At 39.1% G+C, this 12500-nt stretch overlaps 1 protein-coding gene across 1 annotated transcript in view; it reads left to right on the plus strand.

Moving 5' to 3' along the window:
- Positions 1–12500, plus strand: part of LOC133643460 (ras-related protein rab7) — a 19803-nt gene that overhangs the window by 2038 nt on the left and 5265 nt on the right. Inside the window, exon 2 of the mRNA XM_062038055.1 lies at positions 9858–9921. Within this exon, the coding sequence (XP_061894039.1) occupies positions 9869–9921 (53 nt within the window). The 5' untranslated portion in view covers positions 9858–9868. The remainder of the gene's footprint in view (positions 1–9857; positions 9922–12500) is intronic.

Consider the following 12500-nt stretch of genomic DNA (forward strand, 5'->3'; position numbering starts at 1 on the left):
CTCAAGGGAAATTATTCCACACAGTAGCTCAGTTCCAAAGGATGAATTCTGACCTTGCAGTTTGATCACAAAACAGTTTGGATTGTCACAAATATGACTGGACTTATATCAGAGTGCATCTGGAAAGTAATTGTTTATAAGTAAACATGTTGTTACGCTATAATGTATAAATTCATTAAAAAACACTTAACATACGCTTAAGTGTTCACACCCTTTGCCAAGTAGCTATAAATTGAGCGTCTTATTTCCACTGATCGTCCTTAAGATATTGGAGACCACCTGTGGTAAATGAAGGTGATTGGACTTGTTTTGGAACGGTACACACTTGAGATGTGATTGATAACTGCGCTTTAATAAACTCACCGACCGACTGACTGGCGCCGGTATGCTAGCTTAAATGCTAACAAGAAACCAAAAATAAAAAATAGGGAAAGGAAAAGGCAATGAAGGAAGCATAGGGATGGCTAGAAGGATAGAGTCCGCACAACTGAAATAGTCTTGTTTGCCACTATAAAGCAGGTCAGGCAATAGCGCTCAAAGGAAAGTGTGAAGCTGCTACAGGAAAGGCCACCAAAATAACAGCGCAAGACCGGAACTAAAGCATTACACACAGGAAAACAACAAAGAACTAAAAAAAAAAAAAGACAACCTGGTGAAGTTTAATTTTTAACGTTTCTGCTGGTGGTGTGCCTCTGTATTTTTTCAATGAAAAAAATGTGCCTTGTCTCAAAAAAGGTTGAAGAACACTGACCTAATCTTAAAGAAAATTTAATATCCTGTAATTGGATGAATATTATGGAATCCAGCGTTGTGATGGGCTTTGTGCACAAAACAAGTTGTCCGTGGTCTGGCGAGAGCATAGGAGCAGTGACTGTCTTTAGCTCCCCAGAAAACAAAACATCAGTCCATTACCGCCTTACTCTGGTTTGGATATGCAATTTTTATATGGATCCAACATTTTAAACCAGGGGTGCCCATTACGTCGATCACGAGCTACCGGTCGATGGTGGAGGGTGTGTCAGTCCATCGCCAGCCAGGCATTAAAAAAATAGACCTAAAAATGAGCAGTTATCAATCTTCGCCAAGACGTCACTTGATTGACATTCACGGCACCCGAGGGTCTTGTGAGATGACGCCGGCTGCTGCCAGATCATTATTAACAAAAAATGACCGATAGGAAGGCGAGAAACACTTTTTATTTCAACAGACTCTCTGCTGTCAAAACTCTAAAGACCAGTCGGTCTTTAGAGTTTTGACAGCACAGTTCCTGTCTTCACAATAAAAGCCCTGCTTCATCCTGCCTGTGCTAACAAAATAAGAGTCTCAGAAAGCTAGCGTGCACAAGCCAGCAAGCTACTAAGTTTGCCGCCAATGTATTTCTTGTAAAGTGTATACAAAGGACAGTGTTTCCCACACATTCATTTATTTGTGGCGGCCCGCCACGAAAGAATTACGTCCGCCACAAATAGATTTTTCGGCTTTTTTTTTTTTCAATTTATTTAATTTTTTTTGTCCTGTCCAGCTTCTCAGGCAAATCATATAGTTGATGTAGATGCCCATATCGGCTGTTCAGATTTACTTTACAAAAGAGAAGTGTAGGATACTTCTCTTGTTGCCTTATTTGTATTTGACTTTATTAAATGTATTTATATTAGAAACACAACATGTGTATATAACAAAGGGTGCAAAGTCTGCAGGCAGTAGGAAACACATGGTTAAGTGTAGGGAGTAAAACTGATGGCAGTCTAAAGTTCAAGATTTTTGGAGCTCTTTGTTCAGTGGATCAGATGTTTGATGAAGCTCTGTGTCTATCTACCACCACTACTGTTTTCTGTTTATTTGTTACTGACTGTGGCAGGACACCCCTGCCTCTGTTTCACTTTATGTTGCTGGTAAATAATATGGTTGTAGTAGTAGGCTAAAGTTAAATTATTTAGTATGCACTAATTAAAGGGGCAGAGCTTTAAGAGACATTTTAGCTTTTATATTTTATAAGATATATTTTTTGTAAGAACCACAATTAATAAATATATTTCAGTGAATAACTTATTGTTCAAATTTTTATATAAATATGTACATAAAGTGTTGTAATTATATTGTAAAATGGATGGATGGATGGACGTTTAAAACAAAACTGTTATCATTAATTAGTAAGTATACATTTTTTTGAGCCTTTTTAGAGAAAATCATATCATTGTAGTAAATTATTCAAATGACTCGATGATGTCATGGTGGCCACGCCCCCACCGCCACAGGTATCTTGGCAGTTTATGGGAAACACTGAAGGAGTATGGAAGCTGGACAAATAAGATGCCAAAAAACAACCACTTCAATGTGGTATTGGACAGAAAGGAAGATTTGTTTTTCTCCTCCATTCAAAAATGTGGACGTTATCATCACTACTGTCTGATTCCAATCAATGAAAGTCATCAGAATCAGGTCATACACCAACTTATATTCTTGTCTTCATGAAAGAAAGGAATCTATAGCTGTGTCCCAATTCAGGGTCTGCATCCTCGCCTACGCAGCCTCAGAAGGCTGGACCTACGGAGGCACCTCCGAAGGATGCGTCACCCATTGTTAAATGGGACAGTCTAGCCTGCGGAGGATACTTACTGTACATTTGAAAGTGTGTTCGCTGCCGCTGCTTGTATTTGCCGCCATTGTCAAAAAGATCCGGGTTGAACAAAGGCGCGCAAAGCATCTTGGGATATGGGAGGCCACAAAGGATAGTCGCGGTGCATCCTCCGAATACAGGGAAAGGGAGGGCACATTTGGAGTAGCCTTCGAATTTGAATGAATTGGGACAGCCTTGGCGCAGCATTGTGACGTAAGCGGCCTTCAAATTCGCCCTTCGAAGGATGCAGACCCTGAATTGGGACACAGCTTATATGTGTTAAACATGCTTGAATTATCATTAAACACCTTTAACTTTAACTTAACAAAAACGTCTCTTTCATAAATAAATAATTATAAATGATTAGAGATGTCCGATAATATCAGACTGCCGATATTATCGGCCGATAAATGCTTTAAAATGTAATATCGGAAATTATCGGTATCGGTTTCAAAATTATCGGTATCTGTTTCAAAACGTAACATGTATGACTTTTTAAAACGCAGCTGTACGGAGTGGTACACGGACGTAGGGAGAAGTACAGAGCGCCAATAAACCTTAAAAGGCACTGCCTTTGCGTGCCCGCCTAAGTACATAATATCTACGGCTTTTCGCACACACACAAGTGAATGCAAGGCATACTTGGTCAACAGCCATACAGGTCACACTGAGGGTGGCCGTATAAACAACTTTAACACTGTTACAAATATGCGCCACACTGTGAACCCACACCAAACAAGAATGACAAACACATTTCGGGAGAACATCCGCACCGTAACAACATAAACACAACAGAACAAATACCCAGAACCCCTTGCAGCACTAACTCTTCCGGGACGCTACATTATACACCCCCCGCTACTCCCTACTCCCCCCCACCCCCACCTCAACCCCGCCCCCTCAAATTCCAAGCTGCTGTTTTGAGGCATGTTAAAAAAATAATGCACTTTGTGACTTCAATAATAAATATGGCAGTGCCATGTTGGCATTTTTTTTCCATAACTTGAGTTGATTTATTTTGGAAAACCTTGTTACATTGTTTAATGCATCCAGCGGGGCATCACAACAAAATCAGGCATAATAATGTGTTAATTCCATGACTGTATACATGTATATCGGTATCGGTTGATATCGGAATCGGTAATTAAGAGTTGGACAATATCGGATATCGGCAAAAAATGTATAAATGATATACATATATGAATGAGGTAGATCACCTCGAATTGGTCAATTGAAAAGTAGCTCGCCTGCAGAAAAAGTGTGGGCACCCCTGTTTTAAACATATACCGCACCTAGGTCTGAAAAGTTGGAGGTGTAGGATAGGGGCCCCTATAAAGAGGACATATAACTATCAGCTAAGGAATCACATGCTTTTAATATCCGTGTCTGTGTACCGGATAATTACCTGGATTACCTGGAACAATCACGCATCGTTGTGATCCTGTTGCCAGGAAGACTTGTTTTTCCTGTGCATTTGTTTATAGTCTGGTATGACTCACTCGTGTCACGTTGATGCAAGTTGTCCTGTCAGTGTGTTGGATGACAGCGAGAAGTTGCAACACCCGGCAACCGGCAATGTTTTAGATACACAGACAAAATGATGACTGTATTTACAGCACAAGACGCTCGGCTGTAAATGCTCGTACATTTCTGACCTTGCAGTTTGATCGCAAAACAGTTTGGATTGTCACAAATATGACTGGGCTTGTATCACAGTCAGTGTTTCCCATAAACTGCCAAGATACCTGTGGCGGCGGGGGTGTGGCTGTGGGCGTGGTCAACATGACTTGCATCATCGAGTAATTTGCATAATTTACTACAATGACATGATTTTCTCTAAAAAGGTACAAAAAATGTATACTTACTAATTAATAATAACAGTTTTGTTTTAAACGTCCATCCATTCATCCATTTTACAATATAATTACAACACTTTATGTACATATTTATATACAGATTTGAACAATAAGTTATTCACTGAAATATATTTATTAATTGTGGTTCTTACAAAAAATATATCTTATAAAATATAAAAGCTAAAATGTCTCTTAAAGCTCTGCCCCTTTAATTAGTGCATACTAAATAATTTAACTTTAGCCTACTACTACAACCATATTATTTACCAGCAACATAAAGTGAAACAGAGGCAGAGGTGTCCTGCCACAGTCAGTAACAAATAAACAGAAAACAGTAGTGGTCAAATACAAATAAGGCAACAAGAGAAGTATCCTACACTTCTCTTTTGTAAAGTAAATCTGAACAGCCTATATGGGCATCTACATCAACTATATGATTTGCCTGAGAAGCTGGACAGGACAACAACAACAACAAAAATTTAAAAAAATATATATATTTTTTTTTTATTTGTGGCGGACGTAATTCTTTCGTGGCGGGCCGCCACAAATAAATGAATGTGTGGGAAACACTGAGAGTGCATCTGGAAAGTATTTGTTTATAAGTAAACATTTTGTTATGCTATAATAATTAAAAAACACTTAACATGCACTTAAGTGTTCACACCCTTTGCCAAGTAGCTAAAAATTGAGCGTCTTATTTCCACTGATCGTCCTTAAGATATTGGAGACCACCCGCGGTAAATGAAGGTGATTGGACTTGTTTTGGAACGATACACACTTGAGATGTGATTGATAACTGCACTTTAATAAACTCACCGACCGACTGACAGCTTAAATGCTAACATGAAAACAAGAAAGGACATACAATCTAAACTTATGTAAACACATTGCTCTTTGAGCAACTAAGATATTCCGTTTGGTACATTGAACCTACAAGCGCTGCTCTCTTAGAACAGAGTGATCGTTTTATACTCAGAGGAATAGGAGTTGTTTTTATGGTGCGTTCTAGGACGACTGAACAGAGTTGGATGTCACTACGCCCGCCAGAAACAAAACAAAAAATAGATTAATTTGTTCAGCACTTTTCGTTGAAATAAATCTCAGAGTGCTACAGTACAAACTAATATTGAAAACATTAAAATCTTAACCACAAACAGATACAATACTAAGACTAAAACAATATCAATGAAGCGTAAAAACACAATACATGCAAAATAGTGGCTTTTCTAACAGTGTGTTTGTTTATTTTAATTATTTAAAAAAAATATCTTGGTTAAAAGATTTTAGTGTGTAGAAGTTCATATATTTTGTACTTTAAAGATGCTAAAAAATGTGTGCGTGTACGAGCATTTGTACTTGTACACTGTATGGCAGGGGTGTCCAAACCTTTTGACTTGGGGGCCACATTGGGCTAAAATTTGGCTGGCGGCAGAAAGTCGACTGCATGTTAAGTAGCCTATACATACACTACCGTTCAAATGTTTGGGGTCACATTGAAATGTCCTTATTTTTGAAGGAAAAGCACTGTACTTTTCAATGAAGATAAATTTAAACTAGTCTTAACTTTAAAGAAATACACTCTATACATTGCTAATGTGGTAAATGACTATTCTAGCTGCAAATGTCTGGTTTTTGGTGCAATATCTACATAGGTGTATAGAGGCCCATTTCCAGCAACTATCACTCCAGTGTTCTAATGGTACAATGTGTTTGCTCATTGGCTCAGAAGGCTAATTGATGATTAGAAAACCCTTGTGCAATCATGTTTACACATCTGAAAACAGTTTAGCTCGTTACAGAAGCTACAAAACTGACCTTCCTTTGAGCAGATTGAGTTTCTGGAGCATCACATTTGTCGGGTCGATTAAACGCTCAAAATGGCCAGAAAAAGAGAACTTTCATCTGAAAATCGACAGTCTATTCTTGTTCTTAGAAATGAAGGCTATTCCACAAAATTGTTTGGGTGACCCCAAACTTTTGAACGGTAGTGTAGATATGTGCACATATTATATTAATATAATCAATATATAATTGAATATTAAGAGTATGTGAAAGGTCGACTCCTACCTTGTTTACTTCTGTGACAACCTCCTTAAAGTTTTGTAACCAAGCAGCTAAAATGTGCCAAACATGGATAAATGTGGTGTAATTTAGAATGTTTTATGGTGCTTGGACGTTTTGTGATAATATTCAGAAAATTCAGTGGGCAGGTTGTAGGGCTGGGCGATATGGCCTTTTATTAATATCTCAATATTTTTAGGCCATGTCACGATACACGATATATATCTCGATATTTTGCCTTCGCCTTGAATGAACACTTGATGCATATAATCACAGCAGTATGATGATTCTATGTGTCTACATTAAAACATTCTTCTTCATACTGCATTAATATATGCTACTTTTAAACTTTCATGCAGAGAGGGATATCACAACTAAGTCAATTTAGCAAGAGTGTATTTATGAAACAGTTATTGAGCAGTGGCACAAACATTCATATAATTTCCAAAACAGAAAGTGCAAGATTGTCAGAGACATTTTAAAAACAAGCTATTAGTGCACTTTTGTGCATGATGTCACTAAAATGACATATAAAAACAACACTAAATTAAAGTGCACTTTTTGTACAGAACGCCACTACAATAAAGTGCACTTTTGTGCATGATGTCACACAAGATATTTCAATAACCCAAATAAAAATGAGCTGCATAATAGGAAATCAAATAGTGTATGTCCTTCGCTATGTGGTAGGTTCCTGCAGACATTATCTCCTGTTGTTGACTATTTTTTTCATTGATCTGGAAATAGTTGCTTTGGCATTTTGTGGATGTTGACATGCAGAGTTTCAAGCACTCCTAATTCTCTAGCGGGTGACTTTTCAAATGATGCTACAAATTAGCAGTAATGCAACTTTTTGTAGCAACGCTTCTGCCGCATGATTGACATACTACGGTTGTCTGTTCAACATCTTCCCGCTTGAAGCCAAACCACCGCCAGACAATGGACCCTGTGCTGTTTTTCTTGGGAATTAATTCTTCCTTCATTTGTTACCAGATTCGCACCTTCTCGCTCTTGTATTACCACTCGCACCGCTCCGCTAGCTCCGCTAGCATCACCTGCTACAGCTAACTTTACCCATGCCGCTCCACGAGAGCGTATGACGTTGCACGCGCGACAGTATGTGACATGTAAGAAGGTGCGCTTGTTTTATGTCTCTGTGGGAAGGAGAGGCAAGAAAGAGTGAGAAAAGCCTGTAGTGTAATGCCCGCAGCTAAAAGCAACTGCGTGAGAACGTATACTCCAATATCACCATATACCGTATTTTTCGGATTATAAGTCGCAGTTTTTTTCATAGTTTGGCCGGGGGTGCGACTTATACTCTGGGGCGACTTATGTGTGAAATGATTAACACATTACCGTAAAATATAGAAGAGGAAGCGCCGCATTGTCTACCTTTGGAGTTGGCAGAGTTGTTTAGAAGCGACACAGAGGAAGAAGATTTCATGGGATTTAGCGATTAGGAGTGACAGATTGTTTGGTAAACGTATAGCATGTTCTATATGTTATAGTTATTTGAATGACTCTTACCATAATATGTTACGTTAACATACCAGGCACCTTCTCAGTTGGTTATTTATGCCTCATATAACGTACACTTATTCAGCCTGTTGTTCACTATTCTTTATTTATTTTAAATTGCCTTTTAAATGTCTATTCTTGGTGTTGGATTTTATCAAATCAATTTCCCCATAAAATGTGACTTATACTCTAGTGCGACTTATATATGTTTTTTTTCCTTCTTTATTATGCATTTTTGTCCGGAGCGACTTATAATCCGAAAAATACGGTAGTCATTTTCTATATTGCACAGAGACAAACCCGCGATATATCGAGTATATTCCATGTATCGCCCAGCCCTAGCAGGTTGTTATGTGTGTTGACTTTTTGTGTCGGTTGAATCTTTTTTTTTTTTGTGCCATGAGTAGGGAAGGTTGTTTGAATTGTGTCATGCAAGTAAATGCTACGCCATGTTCACAATCTACATTTCATGGTCATTGACCTGATTGACGCTTGTTGATGGTTTGCAAATTTGCAGCAAACGGACCGCCAGATATTTAAAATTAATTTGGAAACACCCCGTGAGCCAGATTCCTTATTAGACTTATGTAGTCTGGACACCCCTGACGTGTGGCAAAGTTTTCATTGCTTTAGATCAGTGGTTCTTAACCTGGGTTCGATGGAACCCTAGGGGTTCGGTGAGTCGGCTTTAGGGGTTCTGCGGAGGTCAAAACACACCCGACTCATCGTGTAAATAAAAACTTCTCCCTATCGGCATATTACGGATACGGCAACAGCAGAAGTCGGACTGATTTGCAGGTGTGTAGTTTGTTGTGAGTTTATGCACTGTGTTGGTTTTGTTGTTTGAACAAGGTGATGTTCATGCACGCTTCATTTTGTGCACCAGTAATAAAACATGGTAACACTTTAGTATGGGGAACATATTCACCATTAATTAGTTGCTTATTAACATGCAAATTAGTAACATATTGGCTCTTAACTAGTCATTATTAAGTACTTATTAATGCCTTATTCGGCATGGCCTTATTATAACCCTAACCCTCTAACCCTGGCCCTAACCCTCTAACCCTAACCCAAACCCTAACCAAAGTATTTGTTACTTAGATTATGTTCCCCTAGTGTCCAAAAAACTCTAAATTAAGTCTTTGTTACTTAGAATATGTTCCCCATACTAAAGTGTTACCAAAAACATATAACTTTGTCTTGAATTTGGAAAAAAAGGAGGGTTGGGTGAATGCGCATATGAAACTGGTGGGGTTCGGTACCTCCAACAAGGTTAAGAACCTTTGCTTTAGATCTCTGCAGCATATTTGTGAATGGATAACATTTACTGATTAAATGTGGAATTTGCCTGGAGTTTTCTTTTGTAAGGCTTTATCCGTGTAACTCCTCGTTGGTTTCCTCTATAAAAAGCAAAAGTCAATATTCTTGTATTGGACTAAAGATTAACTGATTGGAAGGAATGCGTGTCAAAATGAATGTTTTGTTTTTTTACACTGATTGCTTTGTTCTTGCACAATTTCGTCATGAGCCGCACTACTGAGCGTTGGAGTGTTTGTAAGAGTGGTCGACATGTTCCTGTCATCAGCAGACCGTATGGTCACAAAGACTAGTCAAGTGAGACTTGTAGTACGGAGGTGGGTGATGTGTCCCTCGTGATTACAGAGCACATGACTGCTCGTCACAGCTGATTGGTTCACGTGTCGCACGCACATTAGTCGTAGTCTGCGTGCCGAGACAATGTCATAGTCTAATCAACTTTACAAACCTCTTATTTATTTATGTCTTTGTTTTGTGTCATGTAGCGCTTTGAAGAATGACGTCCAGGAAGAAGGTGCTCTTGAAAGTCATCATCCTGGGAGATTCTGGGTGAGTCCACCACCTTTTCTCACCTAAATATAGCGAGTGTGGAATCTCGGCGTGTTGTAATTGTACTCCCATTTCACACAAAGTGTAAATGACATGCCGTGAAGACGTTGGTGCCACTTCCTTGTTGGCTGTGGTTATCGTTTTGCTTTACTCTACATATTTTCATCTCTTCTATATCAGGGGTGCAACAATTCCTCGACAAATATGGACAATAACCTTTGTCACAGACAATTTAATTTGTGGACAATACAATTAATTCATTTGTCAAACTGAGACTCACTGACTTTGGCTCATTTTCTGTGAACAACATATATCAGAATACATATTTAAAGGCCTACTGAAAGCCACTACTAGCGACCACGCAGTCTGATAGTTTATATATCAATGATGAAATCTTAACATTGCAACACATGCCAATACGCCCGGGTTAACTTATAAAGTGCAATTTTTAATTTCCCGCTAAACTTCCGGTTGAAAAACTCCTTTGGATATGACGTATGCGCGTGACGTCATGACGGCAACGGAAGTATTCGCACCCAATGTGTCACCATGCAAAAAGCTCTGTTTTCATCGAACAATTCCACAGTATTCTGGACATCTGTGTTGGTGAATCTTTTGCAATTTGTTTAATGAACAATGGAGATTGCAAAGAAGAAAGCTGTAGGTGGGATCGATGTATTAGCGGCTGGCTGTAGCAACACATCAAGGAGTACTTACTTCGATAGCAGACGCGCTAGCCGATGCTAGCCGCCACCGCATCTGTGATCGGGTGAAGTCCTTCGTCGCGCCGTCGATCGCTGGAACGCAGGTGAGCACGGGTGTTGATGAGCAGATGAGGGCTGGCTGGCGTAGGTGAAGCGCTAATGTTTTTTATCATAGCTCTGTGAGGTTCGGTTGCTAAGTTGCTATGTTAGCTTCAGCGTCGTTAGCAACAGCATTGTTAAGCTTTGCCAGGCTGAGAATTATTAACCGTGTAGTTACATGTCCATGGTTTAATAGTATTTTTGATCTTCTGTCTATCCTTCCAGTCAGGGGTTTATTTATTTTGTTTATATCTGCATTGGAGCCAGATGCTATCACGTTAGCTCAGTAGCTAAAGAGCTTCGCTGATGTATTGTCGTGGAGATAAAAGTCACTGTGAATGTCCATTTCGCGTGCTCGACTCTCATTTTCAAAAGGATATAGTATCCGAGGTGGTTCAAAATACAAATCCGTGATCCACAATAGAAAAAGGAGAGTGTGTGGAATCCAATGAGACCTTGTACCTAAGTTACGGTCAGAGCGAAAAAAGATACACCCTGCTCTGCCTCTCTAGTTATTCACTCCAACGTTCCTCATCCACGATTATTTCATCCTCGCTCAAATTAATGGGGTAATCGTCGCTTTCTCGGTCCGAATCTCTCTCTCTCCATTGTAAACGACGGGGAATTGTGAGGAATCCTATCTCCTGTGACATCACGCTACTTCCGGTATAGGCAAGGCTTTTTTTTATCAGCGACCAAAAGTTGCGAACTTTATCGTCGTTGTTCTATACTAAATCCTTTCAGCAAAAATATGGCAATATCGCGAAATGATCAAGTTTGACACATAGAATGGATCTGCTATCCCCGTTTAAATTTAAAAAATTCATTTCAGTATGCCTTTAATGACCACACACAATACACCCTCCCTACACATTTCTATTACATATAAGATGTCCGGGTCCACTGGACCCGGGGCTAATAGATGTATGGAAATTGATGTTCTGTGTACCAAACACACACACACACAGACAAAGAGCAGGCCTAGACAGGAGGAGGATAGAGTGTAGGTACACAGAACATCAGAGGGTCAAATGTGCGAGAAAATGAGAGCAGACAGTGTTGACAAACAATGTTGCAACCTTGTGTGGGAACCGCAGGTGCAGAAACACAAAAGAAGAATCCCTGTGGGATGCAGAAACTGGCAGAGAAATTTTCCGTGCAACGTTCATATTGTTGTAAACAGATGTTTACCTTATCCAAATAAACATCTGTTCAGTATTTTAACATAAGAGTGTTTGATTGTGAGGCATTAAAAGCCACAAAATGCGACGGGTCCATCAGACCCACAAACGCTGGCTGAGTAACAACAATATGAACATTACACAAGGGTTAATACATGTTGTGCTAAATTTGAACAGTAAAAGGCCACAATGCTAATAGTGATAAGTCATACAATGTTTGGTGTGTGAATGTTGTGTAATTTCTATATGTAGTTTATTGTGTGAATATATTAACACTAAACCTTCTATTTTATTTATGTAAAATACACAAAGGACATTATACTTTTGTTATGTTTATATTCAGTCTTGCCAACCTAAATGGAAGGAAGAAATGTAAAGAAATAAAACTAAGGAAGGAAAATAATTCAAAAGAAGGAAAATGAATCCTCAACAAAAACCAGTGCTTCTTTTTCTTCATACCGTTAACTAGCTGCACACGCTGTAAACGAGCGGCGAGGGCGGAATAATGAATTTATTGACAGTGCGGTGTGAAAGCCGACGTGTTTACTTTGCAATTAAGTAAACGCAGTCTCAAGGGAATATAGCCTGCGGAGGC

Source organism: Entelurus aequoreus, linkage group LG26, assembly GCF_033978785.1.
Source record: "Entelurus aequoreus isolate RoL-2023_Sb linkage group LG26, RoL_Eaeq_v1.1, whole genome shotgun sequence".
NCBI lineage: Eukaryota > Metazoa > Chordata > Actinopteri > Syngnathiformes > Syngnathidae > Entelurus > Entelurus aequoreus.